General features: G+C 34.7%; 4 protein-coding genes across 6 annotated transcripts in view; 2 read left to right on the plus strand and 2 right to left on the minus strand.

The window, feature by feature from the left end:
* Positions 1–1,970: 1,970 nt before the first annotated feature.
* LOC129800759 (N-acetylgalactosamine kinase) lies at positions 1,971–4,694 on the minus strand. The gene is made up of 4 exons (XM_055845372.1): positions 4,635–4,694; positions 4,420–4,574; positions 4,187–4,357; positions 1,971–3,208 (listed from the first exon to the last, which is right to left on the minus strand). Exons 2-4 carry the CDS (start codon positions 4,545–4,547, stop codon positions 2,119–2,121), a joined length of 1,389 nt encoding a protein of 462 aa, XP_055701347.1. The 5' UTR covers positions 4,548–4,574; positions 4,635–4,694; the 3' UTR covers positions 1,971–2,118.
* Positions 4,695–4,926: 232 nt separating this feature from the next.
* The window catches only part of LOC129800761 (uncharacterized), a 31,296-nt gene continuing 13,550 nt past the window's right edge, over positions 4,927–22,672 (plus strand). Inside the window, exon 1 of the mRNA XM_055845376.1 lies at positions 4,927–4,993. The gene's annotated coding sequence lies outside the window, so the exon portion shown is untranslated. The remainder of the gene's footprint in view (positions 4,994–22,672) is intronic.
* LOC129800763 (uncharacterized) lies at positions 8,134–9,459 on the plus strand. The gene is made up of 2 exons (XM_055845378.1): positions 8,134–8,303; positions 8,361–9,459. Exons 1-2 carry the CDS (start codon positions 8,213–8,215, stop codon positions 8,717–8,719), a joined length of 450 nt encoding a protein of 149 aa, XP_055701353.1. The 5' UTR covers positions 8,134–8,212; the 3' UTR covers positions 8,720–9,459.
* Positions 8,716–22,412, minus strand: LOC129800760 (peptidoglycan-recognition protein SA-like). Of its 3 annotated transcripts, none has more exons than XM_055845375.1 (4): positions 20,291–22,412; positions 17,513–17,659; positions 14,741–14,874; positions 8,716–9,179 (listed from the first exon to the last, which is right to left on the minus strand). In XM_055845375.1, exons 1-4 carry the CDS (start codon positions 20,769–20,771, stop codon positions 8,796–8,798), a joined length of 1,146 nt encoding a protein of 381 aa, XP_055701350.1. In that variant the 5' UTR covers positions 20,772–22,412; the 3' UTR covers positions 8,716–8,795. The 3 variants fall into 3 exon arrangements, with proteins under 3 accessions (XP_055701350.1, XP_055701349.1, XP_055701348.1); XM_055845374.1 differs by having other exon boundaries at positions 14,741–14,895; XM_055845373.1 differs by having other exon boundaries at positions 14,741–14,895; positions 17,465–17,659.

The raw sequence follows: 22,672 nt of genomic DNA on the forward strand, positions 1-22,672 counted from the left end.
TAGTCGCTTCAGAAGTTCACTCAAAACTCGTTCTCTCAAATCCAATTTACTATTCCGTTGCTTTCTTTGTTAGCGATATCACCTTTGCTGGTACTGATGAAGTGTATTTTTCTTATTGCAATCAATTTCACATTACTTCATTGCCACATTTTTGTTGCTTCTTTCTTTACCTTCAATGTTAACTTACTCTTTTGCTTTACAGTAGACTCTCTCTCAATCGGGAATATGGGGCGAAATGTCATCCGGTTTATCGATAGATTTGGGCGTCAAAGCCTTTGTAAATTCCACAAAAAGCGCTCAATTATAAAGAATCACGATAAAATACGAAGAACTACAGCGAATTTGAGCGAATTAGCTTCATAATTAAACGTGAAAATTGTCAACAAAATTTGACGCCCGATTGAAAAAGAGCCGATTGAGTGAGAGTCTACTGTAACTTAACTTTTTTCCATGTCTCTAAAATACTTCTGGGTCCCAACTTAAAGAGGAATGGGTTGGATTCTTATGAGGATTCCACATACCGCCGATGAGGCGGTAAATTTCAACATCTCTGATATAAACTAGAATTTTTCTCATTTTTTTCTTGATTTTATTTTTACACTTGATTTTAAACCACTCAATACTGAGGGTATTGAGCGCTGAGGAGATAAAAGACCACTCCCCTGGCCGAGAAGCACAGCCCGCTTCCCTGAGCGACCTCTCTACTCGACGTCGAGAGAGAGAATGTGTAGCACGATTGTGTTTCAAAATCTTTGATAAAATGATAATAACACATTAATTCACTCTGGACAAACTGCATGTTTCGTAAAAAAATCTTTTTGAATACATCAACCGCCAGCATTTGACATGCTGTCACCCGAATAATGAAGTGTCGGACAACGAAGAGCCGCGTGTGTATACAGTAGAGTTCCTCAAATTTGAACTCCGATTGAATTCGAAATGTTAAATTTGAGGTTATACGAAGACAATTTCGCGAGAAGTCTGAATTAGAACCATTTTTCTCTTGTGTTTCCTCAATATTATCGTCTTATATTAATTTCCGCATCATATTCCATTTATTTCACAATAAATTACATTACTATTTTCTCTAAAGTTATTTTTATTAATTTAGGGAAAGCGCATTTCGTATCAATTCCATTACGTTTTTGAAAATATTGTTCAAATTAGGAGTGGGAAATGTCATCTATACCTCCCAAATGTTCAAATTTGAGGAATTCTACTGTAAGTCCACTTCTGGCTTTCTGGGTATTCAAGGAAACCCAACAAGTATTTTTTTCTCTATAGTAATCTTGAAGAATTCTAGAAGTACGGTATATAGAACCACGATTTTCTGAATTTTTTCTTGTAGTGTAGAACTTCTAAAATAGTCGAAGAGGCCCTTATATGTAAAAGTGGCGCACTTTTAAAAAACTCCACTAGTTTTTTAAGCGCTACTGCCACAGAAATTGAAGCATTCTATCAGAAAATCTTATAGAACTGCACATTTTCTGAAAAAAATTCTTATACGCTATTCCAAATTCAATTTTTAAACGCATATGAAGTTGCTATAGGACTATAATCAGAATAATTAAAAGAATCGAAAAAAATATTTTTTCTCCTTCCGTTTTAGTAATTCCATTGATTTTTAGTTTTGTAGCTATTTTATTTTCATGTTAGAAATTTTATTTTTCATCATTTATTGCCATTAGAAGGTTGGTTGCTTGAAGCGTGCCGCGAACCCGCGGTAAACTGATCGAGTCTCTTTCCCATATATAAATATCTCATCGATATATGAAGAAATTCTTCCGAATTTTATCTCGACTGAATTTTACGCTTATTTGTAAATTCTTAAAAGTTGAAGTTCTAAAAGAAACACCTCTACCTTTAAAGTGAAAGTGAGTAGAGATGTGTTCGTTGTATGTTGTGTCCCTGGTGTCCCTGTAATATAGAAAGACCGACCAGAAAAAGCCTTGCCAGTATAAAACGCGTGATTTACTATAATACATAAGTATATTTCAGTAATTTTATCTATTATATTTTAAAACACTTGTATAGTTTATTGACTGGAAATTATAAAGCATAAAGTGTATCAAAAAAACACAAAAAGGATTGAAAAAATAAATGCAGAAAAGACTGGCTTTAGTTGAGGAACACTTCTGCTCCTCTTTGGGGATTCGTGATGAAGACTAGATCGTCAAAGTTGCGTCCTTCGGCTTCTGGACGCTGAGCAAAGTACTTTCTTAGCTCCTGTATTGCACTATCGCATTGATCTATTGAGTCACAGAGGGCTACAATGCATCCACCCCATCCGGCTCCTGTTAGCCTTCCACTGGCTCCCACCCGGCCTACTGTCCCAACGAGATCATTGAGATTCTGATGGGAACACTCATAGAGATGCCGAAGACTCTCATGAGAGGCCCTCATGAGCTCTCCCAGTTGCTCAATGTCGCCATTTTGGGCAGCCTGGCGAAATTTGGTTACTCTGTTGGCTTCTTGGAAAACATGAAGGGCTCTCTGGCGAACGCGAAAGAGTTGTGAGGATCGTGTATTGGGAGTAAGTAATGAATCTTCAAAGTCATCAGCATCTACTTGAAATTCAGTCAAGAGATCAGCTCGGGTATAGATATCCCGTGTTAGACATTCCTGAGCTAAAGTTTCCATCTCATCGAGGGAGTACCCTAAAATTTCCTGCAGGTGAGCAAATTGCTGAATGTCCCTCCAATCAGCCCGTCCGGATATTTTAGCCAAAAGCCGACATCCTAGCCTGCATTCAACGACTCTCTGGTTGAAATCTGACGTTGCAGCTTTGTTGGCTTCTGTAAGACTATTGGCGATGAGGAATAGTGCCTGAGGGGGAAGGGTAACAGGACTAGCTCTTAACGGATTCCACTCAATGAACTGAGCACATCCCTGACGGGCCAGAAAAGCAATCGCCTGATCCATACCACCACCCTGAGTACCAATATAACGCTCACTGCTGGCTGAAATTGTTGCAAGAAGTTGCTTCTGCAATTCCTGGCCATTGGCATGCATTGTGGCAAGACAAGCTGCACTCACAAGAGCGCTGGAACTCGAGAGACCTGAAGCTGGTGGGATATTTCCACTAACTGCCACCATTAGGCCTTTAGGCTTACTATCTCCAGTCGCTGTAATCTCTTCCAGTGCCCCACGGACTCCGCACAGGAAGTAATTGTACCATTCTGGACCTCGGCCTTCCGGTAGTTCGATCCTAAGATTTATTTTATTCATTTTATCAGACAAAATATTGACATGCTTTTTAAATCTCTGATTAGCTGAAGCATCAATAAATTTGTGGCTTATCATAATCCAAAAAAGCCAATAGAAGCAAGAAGAAGCAGATAAGACGACATAGTTTAAAAAGGGAGCAAAATTTTGTGTAATAAATAGTTCAAGAACCTAAATAATGAGGGTCATTCCTGATAAAGTCTAAGAGCGAGAATAAACAATATCATAAAAAGAACTTTTTATCACAGAACAGAACGTGATAAAATGAAAAAATGCTAAATTGATAAACTTGAGGAATAATACATTGAAATTCTATTTATAATGAATCAAACAGTTAAAAACATTGTGCTTTTTTAAATGATAAAGTACCAGCAAAAGGATAATTTTGAATTTCAATATGGCTGCCATTTGGACTCAACTGACAAAACCGAGCCGATCCGGTTGCCAATTCCACCGGATAGTTTCTGAACGGAACCAAGGAAAAATAAACAGCTATTTAAATGGCTATGTTCATGATTCTACTTAAAAGAAATTAAAATCATAAGATATTGAGAATTAAAGGTCTAAGGGATTGCTATAAATCTTCAGAACTTCACCTTTTTAAGTGATCATGGTGCCAGAATGGGCGCAGTAAGCGCCCATGTTAAAATATGGTTCAGATATGAGGTGCTATAATCTCAAAATCATGTTTCCATGGAATAAATTTTCGTTTAATAATAATTTTTGAATTAATTTTCGTGCTTAAGATCTTTATTGCCGAAAATAATCAATTCTTAGAAAAATAGAAATGATAATTTTGTTATCTAAAAATTGAGAAGTGTGCTGAATGAAGAAGGCGAAAAATGAAAACAAGCAAAGTCAAAACAAATTTACAAATTACAGTGAAAAAGAAATAAAAGTGCTAAAGCAAGCACAAAGTGCAGAAATAAGCAAAAGATTGAAATAATAAACAAATACTTACTTGAATGAGTCAATAGAGCATTTAAATGGCCTGTAGATGCTATTTTGGGCATTCTTCAGCTGCAGTATCCCATCATCGGTCGATGCCACAGCCAGAATAATATTTTTCTGGATGGCCATTGGCAGGACAGGATACCCACAGTAATCTATGTGCTCCCCAATGATATTGACCCTGAAAATTCCATGAATTTTCAATATAATTCCATTGATTACCTTTTTCCTGCCATTGATTACCTCCCAGGGACTCTAACGTAAAATTGAGGTTCCCTGTTGAATTCGTTAACGAAGAAGGATTTCAAATTGACCACTTCCTCCGACACGATTGCTTCCCGAACCGGCACGAAGATGTCGTCGTCAGTCATGTCAAAAGTTGACCTCCAATTTTATACCTACATTTAATTACCGCATTAATTGCAAAAGATAAACAATTTTTCTCGTGTTTTTCTTACCGCAAAAAATCGATTTTTTCCGCTGAAAACTGTGTGATTCACTCAAAGTGGTGGGTTTTTTGTGTATCAGGAACTTCCACGTCTACTGATGGGCTGGCGGGGAATGGATCATCTGCACTTGCTTCCCTCCAAAAGACTCAACTAAAAACTACTACAAAGCAATAGAAATTCTCTTATCTCGCGCTGATAAAATTGGAATAAACAAAGTGAGTGGTGGGAGAAGTGTTCTGACGACACGGAAAACGGGGAATTGGAGGAAAAGCCAGAGGCGGAAAATCGAGTGCGCGACACACAAAAAAGCCTGGACTGGAACTGTGACACCAATCTTGTGCAATTTCACTGAATTTTCAGCCACTCAGGTGAGTTATAACGGCTCTAACCTTTTGAGATCTAACGTGGACAATGACCTTGTCTCTGGTGGCATTTTTCAATTCCCCAAATTTACCAACACTTTACAAAAATTACACAAAAAAACAGAAAAACGCGTAGACATTGAGCGATGTTTTTATTACATCATTGCAATATTTACTACACGTTGATTAATGCGAGTAAAAAAACCCAAGTTTTTTTTACACAAAAATATTGAATTTTCTACATGAGTTTTTTACTCTACTAAGTACAGTAGACTCTCTCAAATTCGGGCATTTGGGATCGAAATGTCACCCGAATTAGAAAGAAATTCGGGCGTCAAACTGTTTGAAATGTAACGATTTTTTGTTCATCTGTTTGCACAGCACATATTGCGTTTACATACTCATATTTATTATATATTTCATGAACACCTCTTAATAATGCAAAATCACATCATAACTAAGATAAACCATGACAAATTTGAGCATATTTGCTTCATTTGATACTCATAATATCAAAGTTATAAAATGTCAACAGCCCGATCTTAAAAGAGCCGAATTAGCGAAATTCTACTGTATGGGCCGGCTTTAAACCTTTATCCAACTTTATCCGCTACATTCAGGGGGGATTCTGTAACACTGTGATCATTTGTCAAAATTTGTGAACATTTCACTAAAGTGATAGCAAAAGAGATTCTGTAGCTTGCGATAGCATCACGTGAAAACATCACTTTGAGGTATGTGTTTGACTTGTCAATTTTTCGATGAAGATAATGTTATTACTCGGTGAAGCCAGTGAAAAATTTGTCCATATGCAGCTTAATAAACAACACTACATCTTTTCTAATAGTCAATTCCAGTATTTTCCATAGTTATTTAGTTGAAATATTGATAAAAATCTTAAATTCAATGAAAATTTCAACACGCTTCCCTTCTCGCTTCACGCACAGTTACAGAATAATTTTTCTAGCAGTCATGAAGGGAATCTCATGAACCTTTTACTAGTGAAGCGTTCACAGAGTTAGAGAATTCCTACCCAGCCAGCCCCATCCTCAAATCACAGGGTACTCTCCGTAGTGGAAATATGAAACATTGAGTTATTACAGGCCCCAGGCTCTGTTTGACTTTTTGCACGACCTTAATCAATTGCACTCAATGGGTCAAGTAGTAGAGCACTGGATTGACAACCTCATCCCGTATAAGAAAAAAGATAATGCATGTCTAGAAATCTCCTTGCGGGAAGGCCTAGTTCCTCCATGGAATGTTTGAGTCGCTACTTATTGTTTATAAATTATTTTTTATAAGTCGACTCAAGTAACATTGAGAGGCTACTGCGACCCATCGTTAGAAAGGTCTCAGCCTTAGCTACAACATACTAAAATTTCGTCGAAATTGGAAACACAGATTTCGAAATATTGGATTTCGAAATTAAGAAAATCAATCTCCCAAGAATTGTATATTTCATAAGACCTTTAATTTACACCATCAATGATTAAATTCTGCCAACTAGAACGCCTCAAAATAAATAAAATCTTTAAATGATTGTAATAAGTCGCAAAATTTATTCTTTTATGACCAATATCTCTGGTCAGTGGGGTTGGAGGGGGTTAAATTTTTCTTGTTTGAAAGATTTTAGTCTCAGATATTATTAAACACTGAAATTATCGAGAAAATTAGTAGCATAGTTGTACTGTGTTTTCCCCATTTTGCGATTAACACGTCACTACAAGAAGAGGAAACAACTTATGAAATCGCCGATTCAGCTATTTATCTTCAATAATAAATGAATGCAACAAGATACACGGAATAAATTAGAAACTTTTTGAAATGTGTATTCCAGAGGAGACTTTTTTGCAGATTTAGAAAAATGATACAGCACAGATAATAATGGAATTTTTACCAACCTTTGGTAATAAGCATATAAAGGAGAATACTCATAATCACTGCGTATTTTAGAGCTACCTTACAGAATTTTTGGAGAGCTTCCTCGCAACTACCAATTCCGCTAGAGAGCTTTTCATGTTTAAAAATAGGGTGGCGCAAAGTTCAGGAGGTGCAAAGTTGTATGATTTGACGGTATTGCAACTACTATTTACTACTATCTTAAAAATTTTAAACATCCCGTTTCTTGGCTTTTTATATCTAAAAAAAACTCAAAATAGAAAGGCGAATGATAAAATGTAAAATCCAGAAATTTTGAATTACGTAAAATAATTTTTAAATTACATCGTATTGGGTATACAGTAGACTCTCTCTCAATCGGGAATATGGGGCAAAATGTCATCCGGTTTAGCGATAGAATTGAGCGTCAAAGCCTTTGTAAATTCCACAAAAAGCGCTCAATTATAAAGAATCACGATAAAATAGGAAGAACTACAGCGAATTTGAGCGAATTAGCTTCATAATTAAACGTGAAAATTGTCAACAAAATTTGTCGCCCGATTGAAAAAGAGCCGATTGAGTGAGAGTCTACTGTAATTTTTTATAATTCAGTCTTTTAACCCTTTAACGACGAGACACTTTTTACGGACTGAAAATCAACAATAAAAATTAAACTGAGAAACATAATCAATGTTAAGTCTTACATCTAAACTTGGAAAGTCCAACAGAGTCTGATTCGGTGTATTTTGTGGTTCTATGAACGATAGGGACAAAAATAGTCTAAAAATTTAAGTAATTTTTCTGACAATACAAATGAATAATATTTTTCACTTTAATGAAAAATATTACGTATGAGTATTGTAGTTTTTATTGACAAAAGGGTTTTGCTCAAAAAAATTGGAAGTATAAAAAATAAATAAAATCAATTATGAATTTGAGAATTTAAAAATTCACTATTTTTGAGCTTAAATATTTACTACATAGCAAATAGCTAAAGACTTGCAAAAAATATTATAGATTCCTTCAACCTTCTACTTTATAATTATGTACAAACATGAGAAAAAAATAACTTTGGGTAGTCAGGAAAAATTATTTTCTTTATGGGACACCGGTGTTCCAATCGTCCTTAAAGGGTTAAGTTATTTTATTTTTATTACACTAAAAATGCATTTACAATTTACATTTTTTACTTTTGTAGTGTAAAAAAATGTATAAAAAATCGTGTAAAAAATTCATCACAGCTGATGCGACTGTAGCGCCGACGCCGCATTGTGGTGGACATTTTCAAACTGTCAGATTTCATTTGAAAAATTGTGCGTGCGTTTGTAAACATTTCCAAAGCAAATCATGGAAAATCCCGGAAATTCAGGGCAAAGTGAAGTAAAAAGGACAAAAGTGAGACCCAGTCGACGAAAGAGTCTTTTCTCGGCTCTGAATGGTGAGTTGAGCAGATGAGCTAACGCGGAAAATTGAAAAATAACGTGTGTCTCTGCAGAAGTTGCCAAAGGAACTTGGAGCAATGATGAGGATTACGAGAAGCTGCTGAAGGCAGAGATGTCAGAGTGGAATAAATTGGCTTGTGAGATTGCCCAGAACAAATCCAGTTTACTTCCACGGCCGTCAATCAGCAACCTGAGCCTGAGTGACAGTGTATCGGAGAAATTGCAGGGTTTTACTCTGGATCCGGAAGCTTTTCTGGCAGAACAGAAATTGTATATTGACAAAGCCAGGGAATTCCTGCAGGAGCATCGGAAGGCCAAGGAGGAAATGTGGATGATCAATGAGGTTACAGCCTGTGCGCTGGATGACGTGACCATTCGGATTATGGAGGAAGAAAAGTACAGGAGCAATTGACGGGGAGAGACAGAGAGACTCTTATTCATAGGTTATTATGTACAAAAAAGTAAAATGCTTTTAAGTGGTCAGTCGCTTATGAGGGATCCTTGGACCAGTGTGGCCATTTCTTGATGATGGCATAGAGGGCAGCTCCTGGACTCTCGGTGGGGATGAGCTGACGATGGCCAAATAGCCGATAGTCCTTGCTGAGTTTCCCCAAATCCACGCCCCACTGGATTACCTTCTGGGCGGCCAGAAGTTGTCGTTCCGGGGGCGTATTCTTCGTGAAGGTGCCAATGAAGGCGATGCAGATGCTGTCCACGTTGAAGCCCTTCGTATGAGCTCCCACTTTATCCCATCCGCGTCCCTCGTAAGCTGATCCATCGCCACCAACCAGGAAGTTGTAGCCAATGTCATCCCAGCCGCGAGATTCCATGTGGAAGGTCTGGATGAAGCGAACTCGATAGACGCAGCTGGCCTGAAATTGCAACACAATCCAAGATTTTACCCAAGTATCAGGACAAAAGAATTTATGGTTTTGTAATTGTATTTCTTTAATTAAATTTTAAGACAATGCTCTTTATTTTTTAGATAATAAAAATGAAAAAATTTATTAAAAAGAAATGGTTCTGAGATTTGCTTTTGAAAATTTTGACTCCTTTGGTTTGTGTCTTAGAAAGAATGTTAAAAAGAAATCAATTGTTACTGCTTCAGGAGCGACAGGGGATCATGGGACAGGGCTTAAAACTTAATAAAAGTTCCCTTGTAATCTAAAAATAAAAATTAAGAAGGTTTTCAAGGTTACTCTTCTTAAAATCTAAGAAAAGCAAAAAATACTACTGACATTTGAAGGGTTTAATTTTGGGAAATTGAATTTGGCTATTTTTACACTCAGTTCCGGGATTATGCAAATTTTAGGGACCGAAAAAAAACGGCCGAAATGGCATTATGCATCGAGAAAATTTGCATACTCACAGGGGCTTTCTTTTGAATAAATCGGCCGTAGAACGAATTTCACGCGGAGTAAAAGTAGCCAAAACAATAAGATTCCATTGTTTAATGGAAATGCATTAACAAACAGTACTTTTTTGTCAGAGTTCTTCAAAAAATTCTTAGAATATTTAAACATTTTACCTTAATAAAAGAAATTAAAGTTTTATTCCGAAAAAGAACAGTGTTTTTAAATTTCCCGCGTCGCAAAATTGCATATATTTAGGCGCATTTCAAAAATGATTTCATAAATTGACTCCCAATGGTAGGCAAACTTGCATAATTGTATGTGCATAATTCTGTCAGGTGCATAATCCCGAAGTGCATAATGCCGGGACTGAGTGAGTGTACTCTCTTGGATAATATTCCTTTTCAATATTTTTTTTCTCGAAAGAATGAGCGTTTGAAAATAAGGAAATTAATTTTATCCTTCTATTTTTGTTAAAATTTCCGTAGTTTTTCCATTTTTAGGTAATTAGAGCGGGAAAGGCCCATTTAAACGAGCGTAATTTTGATAAAGCTTTATCCTGATCTAGGGTAATTAATGGTCCATTAAACTCAAAAAAAAACCATCCGTACTTCGTTATCTCTTTTCGTTTGGGTGCCAAGTGAGAAAAGGTGAAAACCCCATGGAGAAGGTTATTTCTTTTTAAAAACACTGAAAAATGGGGTGGCAAAGCGTCCTAGTCTTTGCGAAATGCTCGAACTCGAGATTTTGATGCTATACCTCAAAAGTATTTTCGCATCATTTTCCGGTTTTCAAACGATTCGAACCGATTCATCACTCAAAAGATCCCTAAAATAGTTTGAAAATTAATAGAATTGATTTTCACATAAAAATTACAGTAGACTTTCTCTCAATCGGGAATATGGGGCAAAATGTCATCCAGTTTAGCGATAGAATTGAGCGTCAAAGCCTTTGTAAATTCCACAAAAAGCACTCAATTATAAAGAATCACGATAAAATAGGAAGAACTATAGCGAATTTGAGCGAATTAGATTCATAATTAAACGTGAAAATTGTCAACAAAATTTGTCGCCCGATTGAGAAAGAGCCGATTCAGTGAGAGTCTACTGTAGTTATCAGCTATGAATCGGCTCATGACCGGTTCAGAACCGATTAGAATCGGTTCAGTTTTATAGGAAATTTCAAGACCTAGAAAAATATTAAAAAGAGATAAACCAATTCATTACCGACTTAAACCAAAATATCCGGATAGGAAATATCAAGACCTTTCCAAAAAATCCAAAGTTAAGCAAATCGGTTCAAAAATGAGTCCTCCACAGTGGTTTAACTTTAACCTTAAAAAAACAATATCGTAATGTTTTTTCAGTCATAGGTCATCTGACCTACCTCCAAAAAAATCGTAATAAACAAAAAATATGGTTTTGGGGGGGCGGAAGAAGCGGGGTGGTAAGGAAGAAAGAAAAAGAAAACGCCTGGAGATAATGTTTTTTACTGCTCAAACTCCTCGGAGAGAGCAAAGCAGTATATATAATCCAGTTGTCACGCTGTTTGTCCGTCTGTCCGTCCGACTGTCGCCAGCTCCAGAGGCCAAACGGTAAGAGATAGCGACTTGGGACCTTAGGGGGACTCCAGCATAAGTCGACGCAAGGATCATTAACATGTCCCTAATTTTCCCCTCACCTCTCCCCTTCCCCTCCAAAACCATGTTTTTTGGGATTGCTCGAAAACTTGTCATGAGATTTTTTTTTCATTTTTGGATATGTTTTAGAGCAAAGGTGTGCAAAAATCGTTGAAACCGAATTAACGTCAAAATAAGTTTGTTATAGTAGCGTTTTGACCATTGACGTACAGACGTACATGTTTCATTTGGCGTTTCGGTGTCAACGGTTCTTGCACGCGGTTTTAGAGATTACCCAGGCGGACATTTCCACCTTAGACGAAAATACCGTTAAATCATTCCTAATAACGGTTTTTTAGCGTCAAAGGTTGAAAAGACACAGAGAGCGCATTTATCAAGAGAGTGGGGACATACAAGGTAAAAACTTTCGGCCACTGACCGAAATATTGCAATAAATTTACTTTGGAACAATTTTTTTTGGAACGAAATTGTATCTGAAGAAGACATTTTAATCCCAAATAGATACAAATTTGTCCCAAAAATTTGGGTGTCCGTAGACGAGCTAATTTTTGGAACAAATATGTGCCGAAATTTTTTACCGTGTATTTGGGCTCATTGGAAAGGTCTTGAAATTTCCGACAAAACTGAACCGGTTTCAATCGGTTTTGAATCGGTAATAAACCGGTTCATAACCGATAAATAATTTTTATACGAAATTCAATTAAATTACTCCTGAGGTGTATTTTGGGAAATATTTTGAGTGATTTATTTCGGACCGAAATGTCACCCGAATTATAGAGAAATTCAGGCGTCAAACTATCTGAAATGTAACGACTTTTTGTTCATCACTTTTGTCAAGTTTACATACTGATATTTAACTTAAATTCCATGAAAATTCACAATAGTGCAAAATAACACCATAAAATTTTACAAATGTAAAAAATGTCAACAAACTTTTTTCGAATTTAACTGACGCCCGAATTAAAAAGTAGCCCGATCTTAAAAGAGCCGAATTAGCGAGAGTCTACTGTAATTTGGGTGAGTGTCTTGGGAAAAGCCCAAGGAAAAGTCACAAAAAAAGAGAATGGATTTTCTCCTTGATAATCTGTTCATCAAAGCAAAGCTGTATGAGAAAGCATCTTTGCCAAATATCTGATTCATTTGCTAGCCCAATTTTTAATGGTAAAATTTCCCAAGTTTATTCGAAAGTTCAAGCTTACGTTTGGTGTGGATTTCATTTTAACTAATAAGTTAAATCTGTGAGTCACAAGACTTTCAAGAAAGTGAGAAAAGTTCATTTGTTATCTTCAAAACGTCTTACAATTAAGAAATTTTTGGATATAAAATCTCAAGTCTTGATATAATTTAAATAATTCAACATGTTTTGCCAGAAGATTGAATTGCTCTCTCATTTCTTTATCATTTTATTCAGTTTTTTATTGCGGGTTTTTTCATGGCATATATATAAGCATAAAAAAATTCTTCGTTTGTATTTTTATCAAAATTTCCACAAAAATGTTGATTTATTAAGAGAGTAAAATTATTTTGCATGCTTCTGACTTCATGGGTTGTCTTTGTTCTCAATTTTGCAGACTTTTGCATCAATTCAATAAAACAATTTCAGAGCAAGTGTAAAATTTTAAGTTTTTTTTCACTTACTTGCCTATTCATTCGATGATGCAGTTCACTAAAAAAAATATTCTCTTTTTATGTTATTCTGTGAATCACAACTTAGCGCAATTTTGCAGCTTTTTCTGTTTAAAAATCAGAAATTTTTGTTCTCTGAATGATTCGTCAAACATTGAAATTAACACAATGACAAAATTCTAAAGCTCTTGCTGAATTTTCACTGTGTATTCTGCGAAAAATCAAGGCATTTCTAATTAGAAATAGTTATCGAAATTAATGCGATAAGAGTTAGAATTAATTGTGTAAATTTCTTTCTTCATATTACTCATCCAACTAATCTATTCACATTTTTTTCCATTGTACGACGTGGAGATTGAGTTGAAAACATTGAGATTCACTTCTGAGAATTTCACTTAAATTAATACTCTTCGGGAAGTATAACTTCCTAATGTTTAGATTTTAGACGTTAGCGGCCATAAATCAATCATAAGACGCAATATTTGTATTATCGTACTTGAAATTATCTGTCAACGAAGTATTTTTTTATGAATTTCTTTTTTTTAATTGCAAAAGTCGTTAAATAATAATTTGACGCCTTTGGAAGTTAGTTATGAGCTGAAGATTTCTAAAGTATTTCTGAAGAAAACTATGACAGAGGGAAATTGGAATTGTAATTCGCTTAGTGCTCGACCCGTTGAAACGCTTCTTAATTTTAACGTATTCGGTTTTATAGGGCAAACGGTAAGAGATATGGATTTCCAGTTTTCGGTTACCCCCTCCTACTACAGAAGTAGATATTATTTTGAAATGGTTTTTCGCTTTTCCCCCTCATCCCTCAATCGACTTGGTTTCCGTTTCATAAATTACCTAAAAACTATCGCAAAATTGTGTAACTGTTGTTATAAATCAAATTTTCAATTTAAGTCTAATTACCGGTTCATTACTGATTAAAACCGACTAAAGCACGTTTCTGAATTTCGGAACATTTTAAGTGATATCAATTTCAATTTTTATTGAATCTATTGAATGATAAATGACTATTTAATTTTGACTTTTGACGTTGTAAAACCGTTAGCGGTAATTGTCGTATGTGAACGAAATATATCTTTATGCTTAATCTCTAAAATATACCCATGTCATTGAAGAGATTAACTCTATATCTCTCACCGTTTGGCTTTGAGCAAAGAAATCAATTATTGTTACTTTTCAATTTTCTACCGGCCGGAACTGATATTATCGTTTCAGGACCTTTAAGACCGTTTAAATCAATCCAATCTTTGCCAAATCGATTCGGTAATAAACCATCAAGGGAAGAGAGTCGAGAAACGGATGTCGATATCTCTTACCGTTCATCCTAAATCGATCATAAGTAAAAGAAAAAAACAGAGATACCGATATGTCTTTTCACGTCTTCCGGCTTGCATAATTAAGTTGAGATTAATTTTGGATTTTGGAGTTCAAGCAATAAAAGGGGCGGCAAAACAACCTATGCTTTGTAAAATGCTCGAAATCGTAAGGTGGTGCTATTCTAATGAAAAATAAATATGTTTTTTTTAGAACTTTACTGTTCTAAAGTGTTTAGGTATTATCGACTTTTGTGTGTATTGGCTCCTGTCTAAACACATGTCACAACTGTTAAACAGTCATGACAGCAACCAACATCAAGAAAAGTCGATTATGTAGAGGCGTTTAGAACAGCAAAGTGCTAAAAAAATGTCCATTTTCAATTGGAATTGCACCATTAGAAACTATACCTCAAATATACTTTCGCATCATTTACCGTTTACCGATCCATTGAATCTCTGTGGAGTTCGAGTAGTAAAATTAGACTCACCTGTGTGTCACAGTCTTCAGTAGCTGTATGGGCAATTACTACCCGATGGGCAGGCAGAATTAGATCGACTAGCTCATCATTTGGTGGCTGGGCGATCCATTCGCTTCTCGATACAAGCCTCAGAGTTGTGTTGGCTGCAGAGAGTAAGTCATCCCCTAGAAAGACAGTCTAGCATTACCATCGGAAAATTTAGCCACAGATCTTACTTTAATGTGTCCAGAATTAGTGACAGAAGATTAGGATTTAGAGAGAGAGACTACAGGAAACTAATGGCCTCTACATCTACATATTAGAGAAATTTATGTCCATATTGAAGAGTTTTTCCTACACAAGCGTAGGGAATTTCCTTCAATATATGGACATAAAATCCTCTAGTGTGTAGAGGCCATAAGAAGTTGATATCTAAAGAAAAAATAATGTTATTCATTTTAGATATAGTTTTGCAATATTTAGGTTATTTTTTTCATTAAAAATTCACAAAAATAACAAATATTTTCTTTAAATATTAAATATTGAGAGATATTTCCCTCAAAATGCTCAATTTTGATGAAAAGTTCTCGTCTAAATTGTCTTTTCGTGAGAGAAGATTAGGATGAAAAGTACACAGTGGCTATGTAGTTGATTTATTAAAAATTATGATATTTTTTTCGATTTTTGAAGTTATTATTTCATAAACACAAAAAATAACAAGAATTTTGCATATAGGCTGCTGCACATTGAGAGAAAATTTCGTCAAAACGGAGCGTTTTGAAGCGCTTTACGTGATTACGTCTGTAACGCCTGCAGCGATTTTCTTCAAAATTCTCCATTTTGACGAAAATTTCTAACAAAGTGAAGAGGTTATGATGATTTCTTCGCAATATAAGAAGTTTTCGTCAAAATTTGAAATATTGAAGTAAATTATTTACGTTTTTTAAAGAAAAACTGTAAAAATTTCTCCGATAATGTCATCAATATTTACAGAAACTTCTTCGTGGAAATAATGATCTCTATACATTGTGAGAAATCTTCCTCAAACTGGAGCATTTTGAAGTAAATTATATGCTCATATTCAAGTTAATTATTTTCAAAATGCTTTATTTTGATGAAAATTTCTCACAATGTGTAATGGCCTCTACACAACAGATAAATTTATGTCCATATTGAAGCAAATTCCCTACGCTTGTGCAGGAAAAACTCTTCAATATGGACATATATTTCTCTAGTGTGTAGAGGCCAACAAGGCCAAAACAGAAAAATATTAAATCAATATTTACGATATTTTCTGCTTCCGTACAGGAAATCAATTGAATATCATTTAATAATAATAATTATTTAATTTTATTATTTTAATAAAGTAATACTTTTTGTGTTATTATACCGTTATTACTCAGAAAATTGCGATATTCTTAATGTTTCCCAGCTTTTCTAACGTTTCTAACATTACTAGATAATTTTTGTTCTTAAAAAACAAAATACTCTCAATTCTCATTAAATCAATAAACAGTTTAATAGCGAAATGAATGAAGAATATTATGAGGAAGCATAAAAAATGATAGATGGTGCTGTGAATTTGCTGGTGCTTTATTGATACTTCATTGATTAGGATCAGCTTATATCTTTATAATATTTTGAATACCATTTAAATATCAAGATTATTGAAAATTACATCAAATAATAGAAGATAATAAAAGAATTGTATTGTTATTATACTCATTATTATAATCAATACTCAGGTAAAGTCCATTTTACCTTGCGGCTATCGCCGTTTGAGCATTGTTTTCAATCTCCACGGCAAAATGAAGAGACTTGATGGCAAGATTAAACATATAGCTGTGTGAGTTATTTGGCCATTGCCATTGCACAGACAAAAAATATTTTGTAAAATTGTTCGTAAATGTTTGTGAATTCCTATTGGGGACTTACGAAATACTCCTAAATTCTATAACCCACAAGAAACTTCGTAAAAGTTTGTAATTTTTTCACAAACATTGTTCGTAACACGATCACTTGACGAGCATTTTTTAGACTTTTACAAACATTTGTTCGTAAATGTTCGTAAACACACAAAAAATGTTCGTAAAATTTTGTCATTTGTTCGTAAATTTTTGTTTGCCTGGCGAACATTTTACGAAAATTGTACGAACATTTTTTTATATATTTACGAACATTTATGAACAAATGGTTGTAAAAATACAAAAAATGCTCGTTAAGTGATCATGTTACGAATAATGTTTGTGAAAAAATACAAACTTTTACGAACTTGTTTTTGGGTTATACTTTGCACGAGTATTTTGTAAGTCCCCAATGGGAATTTACAAACATTTACGAACAATTTTACAAAATGGTTGATAGAAAAATAACAAACGAATAGATTAATAAATATTAAGCTATCCACAATCGATATCTTTAATCGGATGGGCACTAATGGTCGATTATGAGGATGCGGAAATAGATTTATGGAAAAGTATCGGTCCTTAATTTTTCATAAAATTTTGGATTCGCATTGACATACTTTAATATTTATTAAATATTAATTTGTATTAATATTTTTACAAAACATGATCGAGAAGAGAAGGTTATTTGTTTGAAAGCCCTTTAAAATAACCTCACTTATAACCTCTCATATTTTTAATAAATTTTAAAAATATGGAGTGTTTAGTGATTTGTGAAAGAAGGAAATGTAGATGGGACAAAAATGATTAGAACCCAATGTCTCAGTGCACAGATCAGAGATTGGGGTACCTATTGTGGATTCTATCGGGATATTCTTCCTAGAATCATCTCCATCACCTTGTTTTGGAACCTCTTCGGCTGCTGTCAGGAACACTGTCAGACAGATTATTCCCACGAGGGCAAATAAAAATGTTATCCCCACAAGGATCCATGTTTTGTACGCAAACAGCTTCTCCTTGTATGTGGACTGAGTTGAAGAATCCACTGGAAAATATAGAAACAAGCTTTTTGTAGAAAATGATCCAAAAACTGGATCTTAACCTAACTTTTATTTTACATAACCTCACATAATCTCATATGAATACATTTTATTTAAAAAAAAGAAATCAATTTCCGTTATGTTCTTCGGTTTCAGTTTCTTCAATAGAAACTTGACAAAATATTGCACTAGGGCAATAATTAAGTGTCTCAAATAAAAAGTCCATTGCTCTTTCAAGAGAATCAATTTACAAGATTCCACTTATTCGCGAGAGCAATAAATGGGAACGTTCTCTAGCGAGAAGCTCTGCAAATATTTACATAGATGCTGGAGATCTTGAATAGTTAGTCATTTAAAAGAGATGTTTATCTTACATATTACTTTCCAGTGAATACTTGAAATTAATATGCGATTGAATAGGTAAAATTCTACTGGATATTCTATCAAAAAGGCACAACCGAATGCAAAGTATTATTCAAGCTTAAACTTACATTTTGCAAAATTAAATTTCATGATGGAACTTATGTGATAATGCACTTTAATAACACAATACTAGAAGTAAGAGTTATTGCATATCTTTTATAACGAAAAGTCCAACATCCAGTCTTGTCAATCGGATATTGCACTTATTTTAAAGCAATCAATTTTTGAACACAAAGGCCATTATCAGCTGTAGACTTTTCTCAAGACAAATACTCATTTCCCGTACCCACGAAGAACTTTTTTGAAAGCAATTATGGATATTCTTAAATGTCATCATCTTGTTCGGCAAATATTTTTTTTTTAATTTGAGGTTATGTCGGACTTAACCTCAAAATGTGTTTTAAAATTATGTATGTTAATTTCTACAAAAGTTTTTTCAATCTTGAACAGTTCGTTCGGAGATTTACGCCTAGCTCTCTAATATATATAACCTAATATAAGAGTAATAGTTTACCCAAAAAATTCCTAACCTAAAAATTAAGATATAAGATTTTCTTTATAATCTTTAGATCAAAATAGGGAATTAGATATTATATTTCGCTCAGTTAACTAATTTGTTGAATATGGGGTTATCACCGATAAAAAATATGTGCTTCATTTTGGGGTAGGACAAACATAACCTTACATTTTTTTTAACAAACAGTAGGCCCTCGCTCAATCGGTTCTTTTTTAATCGGGCGAGAAATATTGTTGACAATTTTCACGCTTGATTTTGAAGCATATTTGCTCAAATTCGCCGTAGTTCGTCTTATTTTATCGTGATTCTTTATAATTGAGCACATTTTGTATAATTTGCAATGACTTTGACGCCCAAATCGCTCGATTATTCGGATGACATTTTGCTCCAAATGCCCAATTGAGAAAGAATCTACTGTATATTCTTTGATCAAATTACTGAAAATGGTCTAGTATCAACGATCTTTGAAATGTCGATACTATTTGAATTAAAAATCAAACGAACGGTTTCGGGAATTATTCCATATTTGAGAGATTTTTTGAAGGTTATGGTTGACATAACCTCCCAATCCAAAATATCGTTAGTACAATTAAACAGTAAGTGATAAAATATTTTATTTATTTTATAATTTTTTGTCAAAAGGTCTTTCAAACACTAGAACTACAGACTTCAAGGATTTTAAGGTTTTAATATAGGCCATGGTAGTTTGAAGATAAAGGTCTCAACACATTGGGAGTAATTTTTGTCAAAAATGGCATTTTTTTAAAGAATTTTGACGTTTCCACCTACAGCATTGGAACCAATTTATTTCAAAAGAGCATTTTTGATGAAAATTGTTTCTAATGTGTAGAGGCCTTAACTTAACCTCATAAACCACAAACCTGACAAATCTTACAATCATTAGACTGTAATAAACATTTGCTTTTAAATCAGGGGTGTGTAAGAACCGTTAAAACCGAATAAACGTCAAAATAAGTTTGTTCTGGTAGCGTTTTGACCATTGACGTACACATGCTTTATTTGACGTTTATTCGGTTTCAACGGTTCTTGTACATCTCTGTTTTAAATAATCTCAAAATATGTCGTGGATTTTCAGTTCACATAATCTCACATAATCTTAATAAAATATTTATTTTTTAAATTAAAAAATTAGTTGAGAAAAGCTTCGCCGGTTTCACAATATTAACATTATTTGTCTTAAAGGTTTTAAGAATTAAAAGTAGCTATTTCGATGATCGAAGCGAGAATAATATTTTAGGTTAGGTTTAAGATAATATAAGTGACATTTCTCTCTACAATTGGGCGTATGCCCGAATGGCTCACAGCTCAGTTTGAGCTAGCCTTTCTCATTTTTCTCTCAAAATGCTTAAAACCGCGCAAGTTGGACAGATCAGTTTTTCCTGTTTCTTTTTCTTTACGATTTTATGTGAAAAGATTTTGTTACAAAGTGTTTTTTATCATAAATTTGATGAATAATTTACCATGGCATATACAACCTACGAAGGAGCTTTTTCACCGTTTTGCTCTGGAGGTTGGTCACCAACGCTAAGACGGCGGTGGACTTAAAGTCACAAACATCTCACAAAAATTCTATTGTAACGCGCTATTAAGACATTGTTGATGAAATAAATTATCTATCTATCTATCTATCTCTATAATCTCACATTTCAAAAAGTAGAAAAACGTTAAATCTTACCGTTAAGTGATCGGTTGCTACCGTCGTATCCAGGATTATCTCGTCCATTTGGTGTTTGTGGTTGACTTTCTTTGATGAACTGCTTGATGGTCACAGGTCCATTGATGAAGGTTTTGTTTCCAAAGGTGATGTCTGAGGAATTTGACACGGCAACTGTCTCAATTTTTGGAGGTCTGTCTGGGCTGTTTTGTACCTGTTGTTGATCATCTATGACTAGAACCCCATTGGTTCCGATCCTGTTCACTTGATTCATGGCACCAATGGCGTACGATCGCGCCCGATTGCCCAATTCGGGTTTTTCCGCACTTTCTCGGTACTCATCACTGCTGTCCGACATGATGCTCGATGCATCATCGTCTTCTGGCAGGGATTCAATGGAGATGTTGTTACTTTTGGTGCTCGAAGCATCGTCAGTAGTCAGGATCCCCTTTTGGGGGTCCTGAGGGATATTTGGTGGCATTGGGGCCTCTGTCACAAGCATCTTATTCGCATTTTGCTCCACTTTCGCGATAAACTCTCCCTGCACTCAGTGCCTGCACTTTGAGATAGCACGGGAACACTTACTGGCCATATCACTGATAAAGAATCACAGACAACTTCTGAACTTTTTTTTTTATCTCAAGGAGGCTCCTTTGAAGCGGTTTTTTTTTTTCACTGAAGAAGAATATTTAGAATGTATTTTTTAAAATCACTTTAAACACTTCTCTTTCCGCTTGTGGATTTTTGTGAAGCACAAAAGCACTAGTGGTGGAATTATTAGCAAAAAGAGTCAATAATTCGTCACTGTTTTCCAAGGTTGGGTCGTCATGAGACTCTTATAATGGAGTTGAACATAATTCACTTTTCGCAGTTGGAAATTATTCCCAGGAATTTCGGTGAATCCTCATGGATTTTTTTGTCACAATTGCGATATCCCCGCGGGAAATTCCTGGACTGGAAATTGGGAATGTTGTTGGGTGTTTGGAAAATTGCGCCTGAGAAAACTTGACGAGGGACACAGATACACTGAGAACCTGAGAAACTCCAACAGACTCACTTGGCTCTAGCTAGAGAGTGGGAGCTCAGAGTGTTCCCTCGCCTAGAGCCAGTGGCCAGGAGTGGGGATTGGGTATCATAAAGCTGCACACTCATAGAGCCTCAAAGGTGCATTAATCTCCCCTATTTCATTAACCAAATGCCAATTGTGATAATTGCGACATGCACAATTGGTATTATCAGCAATTTTTTATTGCTCATTTCTTGGTGCATTTCCCTCTATTTAGAAGATACTTATCACTGACTGATAAGGGTTTATTGTGGCATTCCGTGCTATTCCTATTTGCACGGAGATCTCAATAATCAATGAAAAATTGCCCTCGAAGACACTGCGCGGGGAAGATCCCTTCTGAATTTGTCCATCTTCAGTGTCCTATTTCAGGAGATACAGATAATGAGGCTATTTCTTCAAGTGGCTATTTATAGCAATCGAAAAATTGAATTCAATAGGTTGATACGCACCTTGCTGTTAATTTAATTGGATTTTCCGCAGATATGTTTGTTAAGGATGGGATGGTTATTTTTGATATTCAATGGAGTTTAATTTTAGAAATATCGAGAAACGTGGGTATTTAGGGTAAGTGTGGCAAATTCCGACCAGCTTGCAATTTCGGCCATCTTTTTTGTTCCTCGAATTTCCATTAACTTTTAGATGTTACGTACTCTAGAGATTATACAACGCAAAAGAAAAACAAAAAATCTAGCTTCGACAAACAAGATGACGTGAAAAAGATATTGGAAGAATTCCCGAAGGGCAAGGAACTATGAGAATGAAGGTGGCCGAAATAGGGCACCAAAGCTATGTCTATATTTTTATTCATTTTAAAATGTATTAAGAATGATTTTAGAGTAAATAAAGACGGTAAACACTTTACAAGGTTCCAAGCAACACTCTTTCAGAAGAAAGAATTTTAAAAAATCAATTTGTATTTAAAATATCACATTTCAAACTTGAGACTTTAACGCTTGCATGCAACTATGCCGAAATTTGACACACTTACCCTATTAATAAGATTTTAGAGGCCAATAGAAATTTGGAAATTCTCGTGTAATTGCGTTTACCAAAATGAGAAAAAATGTAATTAAAAAAAAACAATTTAGGTTAAAGAACGAAAGAATATCTTAAAACAGGGTTATATCAAACAATTTATTAAGATCAGATAATAAATTGTTAGTTTTGTGCAACGGTTTGTGTCTAAACTGAAAGAAAATTAAATTTTTGAATTAACTAACTTCGGTTAGGCACAAAGTATTTTAAATTATTGGTAAATTAAGGGTGTATTAAATTAATGGAATTTTATATAAAAAGAATAAAATTATTATATATTATGAAAATACTTCTTAAAA

The sequence above is a fragment of the Phlebotomus papatasi genome, chromosome 2 (assembly GCF_024763615.1).
Source record: "Phlebotomus papatasi isolate M1 chromosome 2, Ppap_2.1, whole genome shotgun sequence".
Classification (NCBI taxonomy): domain Eukaryota; kingdom Metazoa; phylum Arthropoda; class Insecta; order Diptera; family Psychodidae; genus Phlebotomus; species Phlebotomus papatasi.

Coding starts and splice junctions, on each gene's coding strand:
- LOC129800763 (XM_055845378.1), top strand. CDS start 8,213: ATGGAAAATCCCGGAAATTCAGGGCAAAGTGAAGTAAAAAGGACAAAA. Junction 8,304..8,360: donor TCTTTTCTCGGCTCTGAATG/GTGAGTTGAGCA, acceptor GTGTCTCTGCAG/AAGTTGCCAAAGGAACTTGG.
- LOC129800760 (XM_055845373.1), bottom strand. CDS start 20,771: ATGCTTGTGACAGAGGCCCCAATGCCACCAAATATCCCTCAGGACCCC. Junction 17,660..20,290: donor TAGCAACCGATCACTTAACG/GTAAGATTTAAC, acceptor TATATTTTCCAG/TGGATTCTTCAACTCAGTCC. Junction 14,896..17,464: donor CCCGATAGAATCCACAATAG/GTACCCCAATCT, acceptor CTGTCTTTCTAG/GGGATGACTTACTCTCTGCA.
- LOC129800759 (XM_055845372.1), bottom strand. CDS start 4,547: ATGACTGACGACGACATCTTCGTGCCGGTTCGGGAAGCAATCGTGTCG. Junction 4,358..4,419: donor TACGTTAGAGTCCCTGGGAG/GTAATCAATGGC, acceptor TGGAATTTTCAG/GGTCAATATCATTGGGGAGC. Junction 3,209..4,186: donor TGCTCTATTGACTCATTCAA/GTAAGTATTTGT, acceptor AATAAATCTTAG/GATCGAACTACCGGAAGGCC.